The 19,550-nt window shown below is 37.1% G+C and overlaps 1 protein-coding gene across 2 annotated transcripts; it reads right to left on the bottom strand.

Annotated features, from left to right (window-relative positions):
- Nucleotides 1–710: 710 nt before the first annotated feature.
- Nucleotides 711–18,121, bottom strand: LOC111022873 (cysteine protease ATG4). Of its 2 annotated transcripts, none has more exons than XM_022300158.2 (10): nt 17,717–18,121; nt 17,591–17,631; nt 15,603–16,075; nt 15,370–15,455; nt 15,147–15,197; nt 14,669–15,048; nt 2,056–2,194; nt 1,499–1,554; nt 1,309–1,379; nt 711–1,202 (listed from the first exon to the last, which is right to left on the bottom strand). In XM_022300158.2, the coding sequence occupies exons 3-10, from the start codon at nt 16,057–16,059 to the stop codon at nt 988–990; spliced, it is 1,455 nt and encodes a 484-aa protein (XP_022155850.1). In that variant the 5' UTR covers nt 16,060–16,075; nt 17,591–17,631; nt 17,717–18,121; the 3' UTR covers nt 711–987. The 2 variants fall into 2 exon arrangements, with proteins under 2 accessions (XP_022155850.1, XP_087975642.1); XM_088119516.1 differs by having other exon boundaries at nt 15,738–16,075.
- Between the last annotated feature and the right edge of the window lie 1,429 nt (nt 18,122–19,550).

Below are 19,550 nucleotides of genomic sequence, written 5' to 3'. Positions count from 1 at the left end.
ATGAACAATGTAAGCATACATATTTTACTGCTTCAATAATAGAAACTAGAGCAGGATGCTTTTGGAATGATTTTAAATGCTTTTTTTTTTACCGAGGATCGAGAAGATTTTGAAAATATCCCCTGATTTAAAGTGGAAAGAGAGAGATGAGATTTTGGAATGATATTTTAATACAAAGTTGAAATAATCAATGTAAATATTTGCACCCCTTTTAGAATGTTATTTGATTTGTTTATTAAAAATACCTCACTATGAGCAATGATGTAATTCTCAGTTAGGCTTATTTCAAACCGGATTAGACTCTAAACAAAAGTGAACATTTTTTCAATTTTATACACATTGTTAAAATTAGAATCTCAAAATGAACTAGTCCCCTACTAAATTTATTGGAGAGAATTTTCCATTAAGAAAATACAAAAAAGTGGGACCACGAACAGGCCGACAAACCAAGCAAAAAAAAATCCCACCAAATCAAACAAGAACAAGAGCTCCACCAATCCAAAATTATAAATGTGGCCTTAGTGACTAAAATTTAAACTTTACATTTAATTTTACAAAAAAACTACAAAAATCAAACCGTCGAGGAAAAAAAAAAGATATATATAAATACTGTATCAGTTTATGTGCAAAATGAACAAAATGCTATTAAAAGTAAGTTTAGCATGCAAAATAACTCAGCATACAGAAATAGCCTACTGCACCAACTGTCGTTAATAATTCATTTATGAATTGGAATAGAACCTACTGCTTATTTATTATACACTCAAATGTGGGCTAATTTCCATCTGGAAAATGAACAAGAATAAACAAATTCAACAAATTAAAATCTAAAATAACTTTTAAATGCCTATTCCACAGATAACACTAAATAAAACTAAAGCCATTCACATAATATTAGCCACAATGAAGCCTTAGAGCAGTAAACAAGAATGACTCGTACTGATTACTGACTCTCCTCCCATATCTCAAAACTGGTCTTTCTTTTCATCAGAGAAATTGCCAGTCATCCTCATGCGCCCCCTCTTCGATCGGTACGTGCACCGTGCTGATGGTATCGTCCTCGACTGACCTACTACTGCCATCCAATGCATTGCTGTGTCTCACTGAATTTGCGGAATGTGTTTCAGCAACTGTAAACAATGGAGCTCCATCTGACTCTTCGGCCAACTTTGAAGCACGAGAACAGAAATCATCAAAATCATCTGGGTGCCAGAGGGGAAAAAAATATTACGCTTCTAAAAGATGAAAAACCAAAGCAATCAAGTTCCCATCCACAATTTTGAAGCTTAGAGTGATCTGCAAGCAAACCTTTGTCTCGACAATAAAATCCAAGTGCTAGAGAAGGATCTATGGATTCTAACGGGATGTGCCGGATGACACTACAGAAAACAAACGATGCATATATATGAGAAACCGAAACTGAAACTGAAACAAAAAGAAAAGGAATGAAGGGCGAATTGGTAAACAATGAGAAATTTTATAATATTAAAAAACTCACTTGCAGTGGTAAGATGAAGTATCAGCCTCTAGATCATCCTTGTCGACATTAACTACCTAAATGTAAATGCAAGCATTGTTAGACACGGTCATTAGCTAAGCCACTCTGCAAATGACACGAACGAGAAAATCGCAACAACAACGCTCAGCATAGGGAACGGGCATGCGCGCTTGTTCAAAGAAAGATTTTATATGTTTTAGAAAAAAAAAATTAACATGTGAAACTTTCTTCTACACACTGCACTTCTTAAATAAAGAAATAAAATTCATAACCATTCAAGTATGCCATATTTTATAACAAAGGTTGTGAAGTATATCCAAAACAAAATAAATATTTGAGGGGTTGAACATCTTATAGTTACAACTAAGGTTTATTTACAAGTGTCTAACATTTCAGACTTTAAATTCAAGTGTCTAACATGTACACATTGAAGCACTAGAAACCCAATATTAAGCAAGTTCATGATTTCACTATTAGTGTCACCATAATGTACCATACATACAAAAGCACAGATAGTTTAGATACTCTTAAAAGAGGTCCAAAGGAAATTAATGTACCGGCTGGACTTCGTGTGGATCAAGGTAAAAGGCATTTTCGTCTTGAACGCCCACAATGTACGTTGAAGCACCGGGTTTCCCTCCCAAGATCCCGAGGCTTTGGGGAAAGGTAAATGTTGTTCGTAATGATGGGATGTACCTTCACAAGCATAAATATGTTGAGCATAAATTTAACAAACAAGCCAGCAAAACACACACATACATCTTTATGTCAGTTAATTATAGAGTAAAATAAAGATTTCAGGACCATCCCTAAGATTTGGTTAACAGTATTTGGAAATTGGTAAACAACCAAAGTGGGAGAGGACTGCTGGGGTCAAGGGCAATGAAGTGAAAAACCCTCAGCATTTTTGTAATGAGCAGGTTTCTAATTTTGGAGAGAGATGTTATGATGCAAAGTTTAAAAAATAATATAAAATAATTCAATTTTTACCCCTAACCTAGTCAATTTTAAACTTAAATATTTTCAATTTCATCGATTTAAACTCTTAACTTTAGTAAGTGTTGCAATTAATACCTCCTCAAAATTAAATTTAAAAACTATCCATAAACCATCCAAGAAATTACACAAAATCCAACCAAACTCGAGATCATGTCAAAGAATTAAATTACCCAAACCCAACCACAAAAGATTCTAACCTAACCACAAAATCGAGCAAATAAAAAATACTCAAATTTAGCAACAAAATGCCTAAATCTAACTAATTAAAAGTATCCAATGCAATTAAAATAATCATTACCTTGAAAAACATCCATACCCCAGTAACAAATCTTCAGGAAAAAGAACAATTATACCACTTATTCAAGTCTACCGCTTAAATTGCAACACTCATTCAACTTCAGGTTTAAATGGATGAAATTGAAAGCTTACGGTTAAAATCAACTCACCCAAGGTGTACAAGTTCAACTTTTCCCAAAATAATATCATCCATTAACTTGCTTATATTTTACAGTTAAAATCTCAACTGTTTATATTTTACAGAGACATATGGTTAGAGAATAACAAAAATAGGAGTCAAACCCCAAAGGAGAGTGTCCTATGAAAATATCTCAATCTGCTTCCTAATCCAGTGCTCAGATTGTTGAAAGTGCCTCAGACAGTGCATCCTCAAACTAAATGTCTTTCCGCAGGAAGAAGGGGATAGTTGCTCAAAGAGTATCAACGGGAAGATTGAAGATCTTAACTGAAAGATAGAAGGGATGGACAATTGAGCTCGTCACATAAAATGCGATTTTATCAAGCTCCAAACAAATAGCTTCAACATCAGGAGAAAGAAGCAGCACTGCAAAAGCTCTCAAGCCCTCAGTTTGCCATGTTCGCCAGCACAAGAAATTCGCTTAACCACGTCTTCCACTACAATAAGCTAATGTCCACCAACTTCCTTGCCACAACAAGGACGCAATTGACTGCATTGTCTTTGCCTCAGCCTTGTTGTTGCTTTAGAAACTAATGGTTCATTAGGGACTTCATTAAGATGACTAAGGCATTTGCAGGAGAGTTTGCTATAAGCAGGATTGCAGAAAGCAATTTAAGAAAATATATAATCACTTTCACATTTTATGGGGAAGATAAGTTGAAAAAGGCTACATCAGATCCCTCATCCTAGGAGGATTAAAAAAAATAAAAATAAAAACTCCACCAATCAAATTTAATCAAAAAGCAATTGTAATAAAAAAAATTCCAATGTTTGACACTCCAATTTGAGGCCATATGCTGTACAATCTGCCAGAAGATATTTTTTTTATATGAAACAAATATTTCATTGATGGTATGAAATATACAAAAGGCCGCAAGGGTAATTACAAGAAAACCTTCCAACTTGTAATAAGGTCATTAAAAGAGTAGTTGTTAAAGGGGTAGTAGAAGCTTTTACACCAACCAAGAGCTAATAGCAAAACTCTATCAAAAAAACTATCAAAAGAGTGTGATTTATCATTGAAGACCCTATCATTTCTTTCCAGCCATAAACTCCATAGGTAAGCCCGAATTATCAGAACCCAAAGGGTAGCTTTGGCCTTTCGGAAAGGGTGTCCCGTTAGGAGGCAGTCAAGGAAAATGGAAGGTCTAGTGTGTAGAGCTGTTTTCCAACCAAATTCCATAAGAATACGGTTCCAAAAACGAGTGGCATATGCACAGTGGATGAAAAGATGGCCTTGTGTCTCTGATGCCCCAGAACATAGGTGACAGCAATTTGGGGAAAGGGCCATGTGGGGGTGTTTCCTCTGAACCCTATCATGAGTATTTAGGACCCCATGACTAAGCTCCCAGCAGAAGAATTTGACTTTCTTAGGGCATTTTCCTTGCCAAAGACTTGGGTAGAGGGTGGGGGCCAAGGGGGAGGTTTGCGAAACAATGAGGTTGAAGACAGATTTTGTGTAATAGAATCTGTTTTTTCCAGGGGGCCATAACCATAAGTCCTCAAGGGGGGGAGGGACAATCGGGTTTATCATCTGTGATAAGCACAGCCAATCATCGATTTCCTCTTCCTTGAGAGCTCAGCGGAAGTTGTAGTTCCAGGATGAGGTGGATCTAGACCAGTGGTCTGCAATAGTGGCCTTATTATACTCAGTTAGAGCAAATAGGGTCGGAAAAAGGCTAGAAAAGATCCCCGTGCAATCCATCTGTCATTCCAGAAGCTGAGTTGGCTATTCTCCCCCACATGGCAGATGGCTACATCCTTAATGAGGTGCTTGATAGATTGCTGACCATGGTCCTTTGAATCTTGAGTAGCGGATGGTAGGCCAAATGGTTGAGGATGAGCCAGAGTATTTTGCAGAAATAAGTCTCCTCCACAGTTGATTGCATTCGGTTATGTAACGCCAAATCCATCTGGATAGAAGAGCTTGGTTTCAGTGCTTTATGTTGCCAATGCCGAGACCTCCTTCCATAAGAGGGAGCTGTGTACGCTTCCAATTAATGAGATGTGGCTTTCTGGTTGTGGTTGGTCCCTCCCAAAGAAAGTCCCTGAAGATCTTACTCATCCTTTCAGCTGCTTTACCTGAAATTTTGAAGAGAGAAAGGTAGTATGTAGGCAGATTTGTTAGTACAGATTGAAGGATGGTGTGCCTTCCCCCTTTCGAAATGAAAGTGTTGCTCCATTTGTTGAGACGGTTCTGCAGTTTTTCAAGGATAGGCAGCCAAAAAGATTCTCTTTTAGGGTTACCGTTCAGTGGAAGGCCCAAGTAGGTACTTGGCCATGATCCTGATGAGCAGCCCCATGCCTAAGCAATCTGATTTGTGGTCTGTGGACTGATGGAGATGCCAAAAACACTGGATTTTTTGTAATTGATGTTGAGCCCCGAAGCAATTTCAAAGTATTTGATGACTTTATGCAGTTTTTTTATACTAGTGGGATCCTTGCTTGTAAATAGTAGTGTGTCATCTGCGAAAAGGAGGTGGTTAATTTTAATGGAGCCACATCTAGAAACGTAACCTTTGAGCTGGCCAGGTTGTTCTTCATGTAGAAGCAATCTGCTAAGGACTTCAGTGATCGATATGAAAAGGAAATGGGATAGGGGATCTCCTTTTCTTAAACCTCTTGTGGCTGTGAATTTGCCTCTTGGTTTTCCATTAATGATAATGGAAAAGCTTGTAGTAGAGATGCAAGCCCTAATCCATCTTCTCCACTTTGTCCCAAATCCTTTGTATTGTAGCACTTTGTCAAGAAAATCCCAATCAACCATATTGAACGCTTTCTCAAGATCAAGTTGGATGACAGCACCTTCTATCTTCCGAGAGTTCCAATCAACTAAAAATTATAATTGAAGATCCTATTGTTTTCTGACCATCTACAAGGACCAAATAAAAGCCCTAATAGCACTTGATGCTTCTCTAACATTCATACTTTGTCTCCAAAAGCACTTCTGGAAGCCAATCTGATGTCTTTTTGAAGATAAGTCTAATAACTTAAAAATAGAGAGCCACCCTCTGGTCAAAATCAAAACTATTGTTTTAATCTAAGCCCTAATACCACTTATAAGGCTCAAAATAGGAGGAAAGTAAAGTTTTGGAAGGATACTTGGCTGGGGAATAACCCCTTGGCTGCCCAATTCCCTGATGTGTTCAGAATCTCTATGAAGAAAGGAAGCACAGTGGCAGAATGTTGGTCAGACGAGCAGGCCGACTGGAACTTGGGTTTTAGAAGAGGCTTGAGAGATCAGGAGGTTGATAATTGGATTTGGTTGGTAGTTCTTCTGCCTTCTTTTCGGTTTAGAAATGCGGAGGACAAATTGATGTGGAATTTGGAAGGGGAAAAGCAGTTCTCCACCAAATCTGCCTTTTACAAGCTGACCGAGGTGACTCCAAAGTTCCTATCCCCTTTTATTAAAGCCATATGGAAATTCTCCTGCCCAAAGAAAGTAAAAGTGTTTTTACGGAGCCTTGCCTATAGAAGTCTTAATACACATGGAGAGTGCAGAAGAAGCTTTCAAATTGGGTGCTGTCCCTATCGGTATGTCCCTTATGCCCTAGAAATGCCGAAGATATTGATCATCTATTCATTCATTGTCCCTTTGCCTACCAAGGGTGGGCCTTTGTCATGCGAAGATGCGGAATTTCCGATCGTCTACCCCGGTTAATTGAGGATTGGCTCATTGAAGTAACTCGGGGGGGATGTTGAAAGGAAAAGGAAATTTTTTGTGGAGTTACACGGCTCGGGCTTTACTATGTGGGCTTTGGAAGGAAAGAAACCTAAGGGCCTTCAACAACTCGTCTCTTCCTTCTGATATTTTTTGTGAGAACATACAGATTACTACAGCCTCTTGGTGCCTTACTCATAGAAATTTTTTTGTAATTACAGTACAGTCCTATTTCAACAAGATTGGCAAGCTGTAATACGGTAGTTCTTTTGGGAGGCCTCCTCAACCCCTACCTCTAGACTGTCCCCTTTTTTTGGTTCATAATATAAGTCTTGTTTCTTATCAAAAAAAAGAAAAAAAACTATTGTCAATGTTTTCAAAGGGCAAGGCACACCACTACAAATCTCCTTATCGCCTTAAAAGGCAAGAGTTAGACAAAAATGTGTCACCTCAGTCAAGGAAGGCACACTTAATAATATTAAAAAAATAATAATAATAAATAGTATCTATAGTAATTTTATGTACAAAATTAAATAATCTACATGATAATATTTATAAAACTAGTTAATTGCAAACTTGTTAACTTAAATAGAAGAAAGGTTGAAAAACATGTATACTGAAATATAAAAAAAAACTGAACCAGAATTAATTTAAATAAATAGAAGCGCCTGCTGCCATTTGACACTAGCGCTAGCACTTCAATGTGGCTCGAAAATGTAAAAAAAAAAAAAAAAAAAAAAAAAAAAAAAAAAGTTAGAAGAAAAGGAGATGAAAGCTGGATATACAAGTTACAGGATTTTTTATTCTCTCTTCCTCAAATCTTCTTCTCTGATTCTTCTTCTACTTTTTACTTGATTCCTCTCCTTCTCTAACTTCTCTTCTTCATCTTCGATTCCTCTTCTTCTTCAAACTTTAATTCTTTTTCTCAATTAAAGAATTAGTGAAGAAGAATTGAAGAACCAAATAAGAATGGAAGAAATGAGTTGAAAAAGTAAGAACTAGTGTTTTCGAGGTGCAAGGCGCACCTCAAGGCAACAAGCCCTTTGATCGCCTTGAGGCGAGAGACAATACACAGACAACACTTGAGTGAAGCGAGACGCACCTTAATAAATAAATAAAAATTATATATATAGTACATAAATTTATATAGTAAACATAGTTTAAAAAATCAAATTAATCAATACCAAAATAGTGTCATATAAATGTCAACAAAATACATAAAATAACCAAATTCAATAAGTTTAGTCGAAGACGGGAGCGGCAATGGCGATGGTCGGAGACGGGAGCTGGCAATGGTCGAAGATTGAGGGTGGTGAAGGTGAATGTCGAGAGGCAGAGAGAATGGTTAGGGTTTGTGGACTGAGGTATGAGGTATTTCGCAAGGGAAAAAGGTTCTTTAAAAAAAAACACATTAAAATTTTAAAAATAAAATAAAATAAGGCAGATCCCCTCGCTTCAACGAGGCGATCGCCTAGCCTCAGGCGAGAGGCACGCGAAGACGCGCCGAGGCGCATTGAGGCGAGCGCCCGATTGAAGTCGCTTGCCTGGGCACCTTCTAGGCGCACCTGGGCGAAATCGCCTCGCCTCTCGCCTGAGGCAAGCACTTGGGTGCGCCTCAACACTGGTAAGAACATAAGAAGAATAAAAAAATTGAAGGAGAATCAAAGAAAAATATAAAAAATAAAAAAGGCAAAGGGCGGACATGGAGGTCAGCGTCTACAATGCCATGAACATATTCATGATGACTGAAAGGCACAAATGATGAGCGCTTTATTGAAAATGCTCCTGGACTACCACTAAAGTGACCAACCTACCCCTTGCATTGCCCCTCGGCATAGGCTGACCCTTACGTCACTTTATTTGGTGGTCACAACGAAAATTATTCCAACACCAAAGTTCAAAATTTGGATTAAATATCTTGGATAGTTAGTATTTCAAGCAAAGGGTGGCTGTACATTCAACAAAGGTGGAGGCCAAAATGCAATAGCGATAGATAGTTCCCACAAAACCTGTAAACAATTGCATGAATTCTTAAGTCTTATGTGATGTGACCATTTGTGTAAAGTTATGGGAGTAACAAGCCATTAATAACTTAGCAATTGATAGAAGATAAGTTTGGTTGGTCATTGCAAGCAAACAAACTTTTAAAATGCTAAGATGCCATGACAATCTTTCCATTACTAGCCTTTCCACACTTTTCAAAATGGCTTGGTAGTTGTTCAATGTAAACCGAATAACTCATTACTTTCTTGGCGAAGTACAAACCAATCCAATGAGAGTTTATGGTTATGGTTAGATAAATTTAAACTCATCGTAGTCCTCACTACAAGGCAACAACTTCCTTGTTCAATAATTTGTGGTGCGAACTAACAAGAGACCTCGCATTCCTCAACAAAGTTTCTCTCTCTTTTTATTTATTTTATGAAATTAAAATTTCATGGGAAAATACAAAAAGGAGAGTGAGATATCTCAACATACCAAAGGTTTACAAAAATGATTCCTAATTGGTTAAGATTAGTGTGAAGCCATACTTACAAAATTATTTGAAATGGAGCACCAAGAAAAGGAGTAGATACAATATATATATATATATAATATGAAAAGTTTGTTTTCTCATATCAAAAAAAAAATGAAAAGTTTCCTTATACCAAAAATATTAAATAATAATAATAATAATTGATTCTGCCCCTCTTTCCACCACTTTCTCAGATTTGTTTGCGTTATCCTCCAAGAAAGGTATGTCGATCGCAGATTGTTGGTGTACAGAGGCCTTAACCTGGAATCTTGGTTTCAGAAGGAATCTCTTTGAAAGGGAAATGAGTAGATGGGCAGAGAAATGAGTAGATGGGCAAACTTCACTGGAAAAATAGAAGGTGCAGCTATCGGAAATGGAAGGGACATTTTATGGTGGAAAGCGGACCCATCCGGCCGTTTCACAGTCAATTCAACCTTCATGGCCCTCACGTCCCCTTCTCCTCAACTTAATTCAGCTACTGCAAGCTTGATATGGAATTTTAGAGTCCCAAAGAAGGTAAAATTCTTCATTTGGAATTTGTTCTATAGAGGGGTAAATACCGTAGAGAAACTTCAAAGGAAATTGCCTCATTGGACTCTTTCTCCCTCTGTGTGCACAATGTGCATGAGCAACAATGAAACAGTGGACCACCTTTTTCTCCATTGCCCTTTTGTGTCCAAAGTTTGGGGGTTTATAGCTTCTTTGCTAGATTTCTCTCTCTGTATTCCTAGAAGAATTGAGGATTTCATTGCTGAAGGTTATGGAGGAAGGCAGCTCAAGGGCAAAGCTTGGGTTCTTTGGAATTGTGCGGCCCAGGCTCTTTTATGGTCGATATGGAAGGAATGGAATTGTCGGCTTTTTGAAGATAAGTTGATTTTGTTAGATTCTTTTTGTGTGAATATTAAGCATCTAGCTTCTTGGTGGACTATACTACAAAAGAAAGTTTTTTGTAACTCCAATCTTCTTTTGCTTACACAAGATTGGAAAGCGGTGATTGTATAGAGCTTTGGGGAGGGTTAGCTCTACCCTCCGCCTTTTGTTTGTATCCCCTCTAGGGGCCTTCTTGTTTTGAATACACATCTTTTGTTTCTTATCAAAATAATAATAATAATAATAATAATAATAATAAAAAACCAACTTCCTATGAATTTCAGATACAACACAGATGGAGCTTAAGAATAACGTGGTTGATGTCCTTTGCAATAGAAACAATAAGGGGGCCGGGCGTAGCGCGTTCTTTTTTGGGACCTATGTGTAGGCTATTACAGACGCATCATTAAACACTTTGCGAAGCGCGGAACCCCATCGACTTTGCAAGTAGACGACTTTCCGCTTGGGAATTATACAACCACCGAACCTTCTTTATCATGATCCGACCCACACCTAAGACCCAAGATTGAGCAGCTCTATATTAATAGGAACTCAAAAGATACACATAGAAAAAGTTATCGGCAATCAACTCAACTTAGCAGCCGAGGAATCAAAAAAAAATTCTCCAATTGCCATTAACTTAAAAAGAATTGTAAATTTTAAAACGATTAATATAGGTATTACCAAAGACGGGCTTTAATGCATAGGAGTCCCATCCAAACTGCTCAAAATGGAAATTTTTCTTAATAGGAATGTGAATATGACTATTCCCAGCATAGCGAGGAAGGAGGAAAAGAGCAACTATAGAAAGGCTTCTCGATTGATAATCCATAGAACTCTCATTTTATGTTCAAACAGATGACCAAGTAGAAGTTGAACATGTTGTAAACCATATTGTTGCTGCCCTTTTACACCAACCTTCTAAACCTGCCCTCAAATAGGATCTATCTTATAAGGTGTGATCAACTAATAAATCAGCCCTACAAAAACTAAAAGGTACTAAATAATGCACTTCACATTCTTTTCTGTTTTTAAAAATATTGGGCTTAAGACTAAGTGACCAACTTGTATGCACCTCCATTAATCTCATAAGACAATAGCCTAACCCTACAATATTTTATTATCAATAAAACTTGTAGTATTTAAATCCTAGGTAGATGTCCACGTGGTTCGCCAAGCCCCTAATGACCACTACGCCAACTCATGGTGGCTTCATCGTTTAATACAATGAATACTAAGGTACATAAACAAACGGGGTTGAGAGATCTTGAGAGGACGTGTGGACCCTTGTTCGGTTTCATGTATCTCTTTGGGCTTAGACTCTAGTAATTACTCTCTAGGTCTAATCCTTCTTGATTGGAGCCCTTTTATTTAGTTTGGCTCCTTTATGTTGGGCTGTTTCTTCGCATGTCCTCTTGCATTCTTTTATTTTTCTCTCGACTTTTCATCAAAAAATAAACAAATGTAATTGTGCTGCCATCAACTTCAACTACTAGGTTCCTAATTTTACAGACTTCCAAAACTGTATAATCTTTTTTTTTCTTTTTGATAAGAAACCAGACCCACAAAAAGGGGGGAGCAACCTAGAGGCGGAGGGTAGAGTGAACCCTCCCCAAAGCTCTATACAGCTCTATACTTCCAATCTTGTGTAAGCAAAAGATTATAATTACAAAAACTTTCTTGTGGAGTAAAGACCACCAAGAAGCATAATATGCTTGATATTCACACAAAAAGAATCTATCGAGGTCGACTTATCTTCAAAAAGACGGTTGTTCCTTTCTTTCCAAATGACCAAAGCAAAGCCCAGGCCACACAATTCCAAAGGACCGACACTTTATCCTAAACCCCACACTTTAGTAACGAAAGGACAATGCAAAAAGAGGTGATCCACCGCCTCAACATCCCTCCTACACATCCTGCACAAAAAAGGGGAAAGAGCCCATTGAGGGAACTTCCTTTAGTTAATCCCTCTGTAGAAAAGGGTCCACATAAAGAACTTAACCTCCTTTTTTTTTTTTATAGGAACTGTAAAGTTCCAAATCAGGTTTGCAGTCGCCAATTACAGTCTAGGAGAAGGAGACGTGAGTGCCAAGATGGCTGAACTAACAGAAAAACGCCTTAAAGAATCTGGTTTCCACCATAGCATGTCCCTGCCACTCCCAAGGACCACCCCTTATATCTTTTAAAGGCTGCCCATCTATTTTTTTCCCTATCAAAAAGATTTCTTCTAAAGCCCAAATTCCATGTCAATCTATTTATCCATTGCATATATGCAAATCGGTTTTGGAATCATCTCCTTTCTATATTTGGATGGAAGACAGTACTACACAACAAACCAACAACCTTCCTTGATCAACTTTTGGCGGGTCATCCATTCAGAAAAGGAAAAATGATCCTGTGTACCCAGTTTGTTCGGGCCTTCCTTTGGAGTCTTTGGTTGGAAAGAAACAATAGGGTCTTCAATGATAAAGCGCTCCCTTTTGATATCTTTGTTGATAGGGTTTTACTACTCTAACTCTCGGTTGGTGTAAATGTTTCTACCCCCTTCAATAGTTACTCTCTAAATGAACTTATTACAAGCTGGAAGGTTTTCTTGTAATTGCCCATGTGGCCTTTTGTATATTTCATACCATTAATGAAATATTTGTTTCATACCAAAAAAAAAAAAATTCACCAAATTACCCATCGGTCTGTGACTCCCACCATTCTAGATGAAATCCCTCATAAGTTTCTCCATTGACTTGGTTACGGTCTTTGGAGCCTTTAGAATCAAAAAGAAGTATATAGGAATGCTATTGAGAACCGATTGAGCCAGCGTAAGCCTGCCACCTTTAGAGAGCAAAAGGGATTTCCATTTCTAAAGCTGCTTATGCATTTTATCCACTACTGGAGCCCAAAAACTGGTGGTCATATGGTTCTCACTGAGGGGTAAACCGAAATAGGAGAAGGGACACGTATCTACTTTGCAGCCAAAGAAGATGGCCAAAAGTTGACCTCGGACCTCAAACAATTAACACCAATTACTGCCGTTTTGGAGACATTGAAAGCGAGGCTCGACACCAACAAAAACACATGAATTAGGCCCCACCAATTCTCCATCATCTGAGCAAAAAAGGGGCAGAAAATTAGCATATCGTCGGCATATTGAAGGTGAGTCACCTCTAAGGAGCTAGAGCCAACATTGAACCCTTTGAGGATGCTCCTTTCATTACAAAAAATGTATCAATCTACTCGACGCATCCCCCACAATCGTAAAAAGAAAAGGGGAGAGAGGATCCCTTGTCTTAAGCTTCTTTTAGTCTGAATTTTGCCCCTAGGTTTTCCAAAACTGTATAATCGGTGGATACTCAGCACATTAAGAGCAATAGTTGATTGGAAATGGCAGTATGTTGGGTTGAATTGAAGGACATATAAAACTATAGCCATCCCACTAGAGTTCAACAAAACAATACCTGCATTGTAGGCCACCTATAACTTACTCGAGTTTAGTAAGGCCCATAGACTTTGTTGAATGTCTATCACTAGTGGATATCTATAAACTAAGTGAATGGCCCACTTAATTGCCTTAAAACACTCATGTACAATTCAAGAGGTCAAGATTATATTGGTGAAGGAAGTAGTTGAACATCATGCTATGCCAAGGAGTATGGAGCAACAGGGAAAAGTTTTCCTTACTTTTTTTGGCGTGTATCATATGTCAAGACAAAAATCTGATAAGGCTCAATATTATTTATCAAAACAGAGCATCAAAAATCATTTTAGAACTTCCCAACTCTCCATCAAGGACTCACTGACCCTTACAGATTTCACAATGCAAAAAGATACCCCTCCCCCCTCAACAAACTTCTATTTTAACGCCTCACCTCCTCACGTCACAGCCCTTAAACCTCATTCCTTCTAACTAACAATATTCCTAAGGCCCACACAATCCCCCTCCTTACTGCTTACATGGCTCCCTCTTGTCTCACATGCTTACGTTTATAATATTTAGTGATTTGGGGTCTATCAAAACCTTTGAAGGTGTATCACACATCAGCGATGAATTGTTGAGCAATTGAAAGATGTAATTAGGAGCTTGGAAACTTGCCTTACTGTTCTTTGCAATACAAACTAAACCAGTGGATGACATGGCTTCCTTGGACTGAGTATAGATATCACACTTTTTAGAATTACCTTTCCTCTAGTTGAAGCCACAATTCTCAAAGAATGTGGCATTAGAATTACCCTTCGAAATCCATTCAACCTTGCATTTTAGTCTCCAACTAGCCTCGCCCATAAGGAAATCCTCCAAACATCTTCACATTTCATTTTGCCAACTTTCTTTTCACAAAATCCAATTTAATCATAGATATAAACTTCTCCCCCCCATTTTTCCCCAACTCCTCCCACCAAGGAGCAATGCTAGACTTAATATATCTGCAACACAGCCACACTTTCAAAACCTATAGGGACAAGTTTACGGATTCTTATCAAAACTTTTAATCTACAATAAAACAACTTAAGCATGAAGATGCAAAACCACTGACTTAGGAAAAACTATAGCCTCTACAAGTACTAGCTTGGGTGGAAATCCTATTTCATTATTATTAACATGAGTAGGTAAGCCCAAAGTATTAAAAAATATAAAACCAGTAAACAACTACATCATACCTTGGGTTGATTTTTTCAAGTCCAAGAACCAAAGGAACTAACAAAAGAATGGGGGTCCAATCAAGTTGCCCTTTTGAAAACTCAAAACAATGTCTAGAGGCATCATCAATGAATAAAACTGGGGCACCACCTCTCTCTCCATCTTCATCTCCAGAAACAATATACATGGCCATAGGAAGTTGCTGGTCTTGAAGATTAGGGGTCTCCCTCTTTAAGCGGACTAAAGTTTCCCATGACCTACACATGGCATATGGCCCCACCCATGACCCGGCAGCAAGGTCATAGGCCATTCCCGCCTGAAGAAGATTGTGGATTGAAAAGGCTGATGTCTCCGAGTCACCAAAAAGGTGCAAAATCTCAATATATTCTTTATCCAATGGCTGCCAATTGAAGTCTATTAGGTTTACTACTAATTTTGTATGGAAAGCAAATCCAGCACGTTAATAAATCTTCAAGAATCATCACCATACAGCCATACCTTTTGTGGAGTCTTTCTCCAAGATCTTCCTAATCTATGAGAAAGTAATGCCTGTGGATAACATGGAGATTAATAAAAGGAAAGAACTGAATACCCCATAACTGAAGTAGACAAGAAGGTCAATACAAAGATTTAAAGAAAATATGCCAGAACCAAGATTAAGAATAGCAATGGATCAACAGCATAAATATACCCAAAATAAATAAAGTAAAAATTCATCTACCTGAGCCACAAGCATTTGGCTGCTTCTTAGCATGCAACCCCAGTTTACATCACTGGTGTATTTTGAATCTTGAATGACATTAAAACCTATAAGTGGATAGACAAAAGGAACGAAAAGAAGAAGGAGAAGGAGAAGAAGAAGAAGAAGAAAGAGAGAGAAAAAGTTAAACCACAAGTTGTAAATGATATTATGCAATCTTATGATAAACTAAAAGAGAGCACATTTCATGAAACCTTTACGGTAGGTCATCAGAATCCTAGATGAAAAGTCTAGCTCATATGTTGCTACACTATTGCTAGTAACTGCATCATCAGAAGCTAGATCTTGGGAAATTTTATGGCATACACCAAGAAGCCATATGTCACCACCTGAACTATAGACACCACTCTTGCGAGAACCCAATATGCGCTCGTGAATTCTCCTCATTGAGCCACTAGTCATAATTTTTCTCACAGTTGTCGTCCAGCCATTGTGTCGAGATTGAACTGTCTTCTTTTCACTGACAGAGGACTCGTTATGATGTTCAAAGATTGAGAAAGTAGATGCAAAGAAGCCTGGCCATAAGGAGGCTTTGGAGGATGTACGATTTTTAGACCCTGACTCTGGACAAACAGATTGCTGACTTCTATCTACAATATCAGTTGCAGTTCCAGAAGAGCATATTGAATTCAGGTCTTTCCCCCGTCCCATTAAAATCCTTCATTACCTAGTCAATGAAGCAAAAAATGGGAATGCATTGAATAGAAAAGTTGTTTCAAGAAATTTTCACCACTCAAAATTAATACAGAGATAAGAAGAAATAAAAGGGAGGATTTTTATAGATTAAAGAAAATGGTGAGTTCCTGTAACTGTAACATCCCATGATTTTCAATATCCCAAATGGGGTCCGTTACAAAAACCAATTGTTCAATACCACATCAAACAAGGGAAGGAGACTATTTTTTACCCTGGTAAACAAATAAACTCCAAGAGGTCTCAATCCACAAGATCAAGCAAATAAAAGAAGTTCCAACTCTTCTAAATTTCTAAATCAATAAACCAAAAACCTCCACTTAGATCAAAGAATCGTCTAACACCTTGCTAATAAGCACTATTCACAACATTAAACAGCAACTAACCAAAACAGTCCTACTAAAGTGAGAAACAAAGCTATATTAGAAACGAAATCAACTGAACTATCCTATCTCCTGCTAAATCTTGAATAGCCAAAATATAAGTCTAAACGACACAACTATATGGTCTTTTTCATTCAAGTCTCCTCCACGCCATCACCAAGACCATATAACTCTGGTTCTTTTTTTGTTCAAAATTTGTAGGGAGGGGGTGAGTACATAACACTCAATAAGTAGCCCCTACTTAAAGCGCCACGCATAGACTGCATGCTTTACACAATACATCATGTGCATCGATGTATCATGCTTATCATATTTTAAAATAGAACATTTTACATGTATGTTTAACTAATCATGCATCCTACCTGCACTGCCCAAGCCTCAGCTCACAAATCTCACTAGAGTCTCTAACTCTTTTAAACTTTTACTAATTTTTTTCCTATTCTTCCGAGACTTACTATTTCGTGTCGTTCCAACCGCTGAACATTTTTACCCAAGGTCTCGACACTTCTCCAAAGAACTTGGCATTCGAACCTTGACCATTTAACCATTTTTATTCAAGATCTAAATGACTTCGCAACGTATTAGCCCTTGACCATTTTCACCTAAGACCCTAATACTTGCCTTCTAGGTAGAGCATCACATCGATCCTCAACCATTTTTACCTGAGGCCTAGACGCCCAATAGTGACGTATCAGCCCATAACATTTACAGCTTTCATACAAAAGTTCTATAACGTATTTTCTAAGCCATAACCCATGCACTCACAAAAATTTCAGCATGTTGACAAAAAGAAATACAATCAAACAATATGTCCAACATATATCCATCATGCTTCTACAATTACACCCAACCAAATATATAACAGACATCTCACAAATATTCTAGTATGCTTTCATAAATACAACCAAACAATATATCCAACCTACTTCAATAATCACAATCCAAAAGAAACCATAGCAACAACCTAAAACCATTTTAGCAACCAACCACTTTCACATTACACTCATAGATAATTAGAATCATATAATTTAGTAATAAATGCGAAGCAAGAGCAACCAAAGCAAACATGCATCACCAAGAATCGTCCTCAAGTAAGAACTACTTACAAAATGGTGTCCTAAAACTCCTAAGCATTGCCGAAAAGTTCCTAATCAAAAGACATGAATTCGGGATTAGAAACCAATTCGAAACACCTTGCTCGAATTGAAAAGCGAGTTTAAGCAAGCCATTACCTATTGACTCACAATGAAACGTCTTGAGTTATGGCTGGATCAGTGTCGAAGGACTTCGACACTGTAGATCTGGGGTCGATACGGTTCGGGCTCGCAAATCTGATGTCGAACGGGAGTGGGTAACTCAGATCTGGCTTCTATCAAGTGGGTCAGCACTGGAAGTCGCCGAGGGAAGGATTGCTGCAGATCTGAGCTTGAGGCACCCCGTCGTGCGCGTGGGGAGAAGAAGGATCGTAATTCAGAGGCGCTCGGATCTGGGGGTGGTGTGTGTCGCCGAAGCCGCACGCCACCGGAGAAGAAAGGTGCTGCAGATCTGTTCGCGAGTCGCTCTTCGCTCTTCGCTGGTCGCAAGTCGTCGCCGGCAAAGGCAGCCTAAACACAAGAGGGGACAGAAGGAGAAAGGGGAAAAAGGAGGCCAGGATCTTTCCAAAACGCAGGACGAGATGATGTCATGATTGGGTTCAATGACGTCATAAATAGGAGTTTCTCTTCATCCTTCTTTTTTTCAATTTAAAAACACAACCATTTCTAAAAGATTAAGATAAGAAAGATCCCATTTGGAAGATTATCGATTTTAAAACAAAAGATAATATCTAGAAACCAAAAATTAAAGCTTGACTTTTTAGTTTAGGATTCAAATAAAAATCTCTTTCTTAAAAATCCTAGAAATTTAAGGCTCGGTTGGTGATGGTGTTGTTTATTGTTTCCTATTTCTTATTTTTAATTTTTCTACAACTAGAAACATAAATATATTTGATATATCATTTCTGTAAATATGTTTGATAACTATTTCTTGTTTTTTGATTTTATTATTATATCTTTTAGTACAACAACTTGTAGCGGTTAGGATTCGAATTCACGACCTCTTGATCGAGAATTTATATCTTAATGGTTAGTTTTTTTATTTTTTTTAGTTAAATAAAATTTAGTAAATATAATATAAAAAGATATAACATAGGCTCGAATACTATAATTTATTAAAGAAAATATATATAAAAGTATAAATTATTAGCTTTAAATAAAGAATAAAATTTCAAAATATCTTAATTAAAAATATAAAATATGAAAAATAAATTTATACTTTATAATTTATAATTTATTAAAGAAAATATAATTTACTATATAAATTTCTTCCATACAAAGATAGAAATTATTAGTTTAAACAAAGAATAAAATTTCAAAAATAAAATTAATTTGAAAAATAGAAAATTTTTGTTTAAGAAAATATAATAGCTTTAAATAAATAAATAATATTTATTAAAAAAAACTCACATATCATGGGAGTCCAACTCTTGCATGTGAGAGATCAATTGAAAGCACCACCTATTATGTGTTATGGCACAAGATATATTATATAATCTAAAGTATCACCTACACATAAAAAATTAAAAAATAAAAAATAAATTACTTTTTGTAGTTTCGAAAATTGGTCCTTTTTTTTAAACATTTCTCAAAATTTAGAAACGAAAAACAGGATTAGTTACCAAACACGTTTGTTTATTAGAAAATGAGAAAGAATGACAAGAAATAGGAAACTTGAAATGTTACCAAATGGACCTCTAATTTATCTACACTAGCAATACCAAAAATAAAACTAAATAACCTAATTCAAAGGCAAGAAAACCCAAATTTTTAATTTGCCACAATAGATAAAGAATTTTAAAGCATGAATTAAAAGTTGAACTAGTATAAACGGAAAATGTAAGGCATCAGAGTTTAGAAGAATCCAAAATCTTAAAAATGCACCTATAATTAAAATACACTAAGTTTGTTTTTAGAGTAACACAAGAGTTGTGAAACTTCTCAGAGAAAGTACTTAGATTTGTAGTGGTAT

This window comes from Momordica charantia, assembly GCF_013281855.1.
Source record: "Momordica charantia cultivar OHB3-1 chromosome 11 unlocalized genomic scaffold, Mcharantia_2.0 BLBB01000011.1, whole genome shotgun sequence".
NCBI classification, from domain to species: Eukaryota; Viridiplantae; Streptophyta; class Magnoliopsida; order Cucurbitales; family Cucurbitaceae; genus Momordica; species Momordica charantia.
Note: the sequence above shows the minus strand (reverse complement) of the source record. Positions and strands in the feature narration are given on the sequence as shown.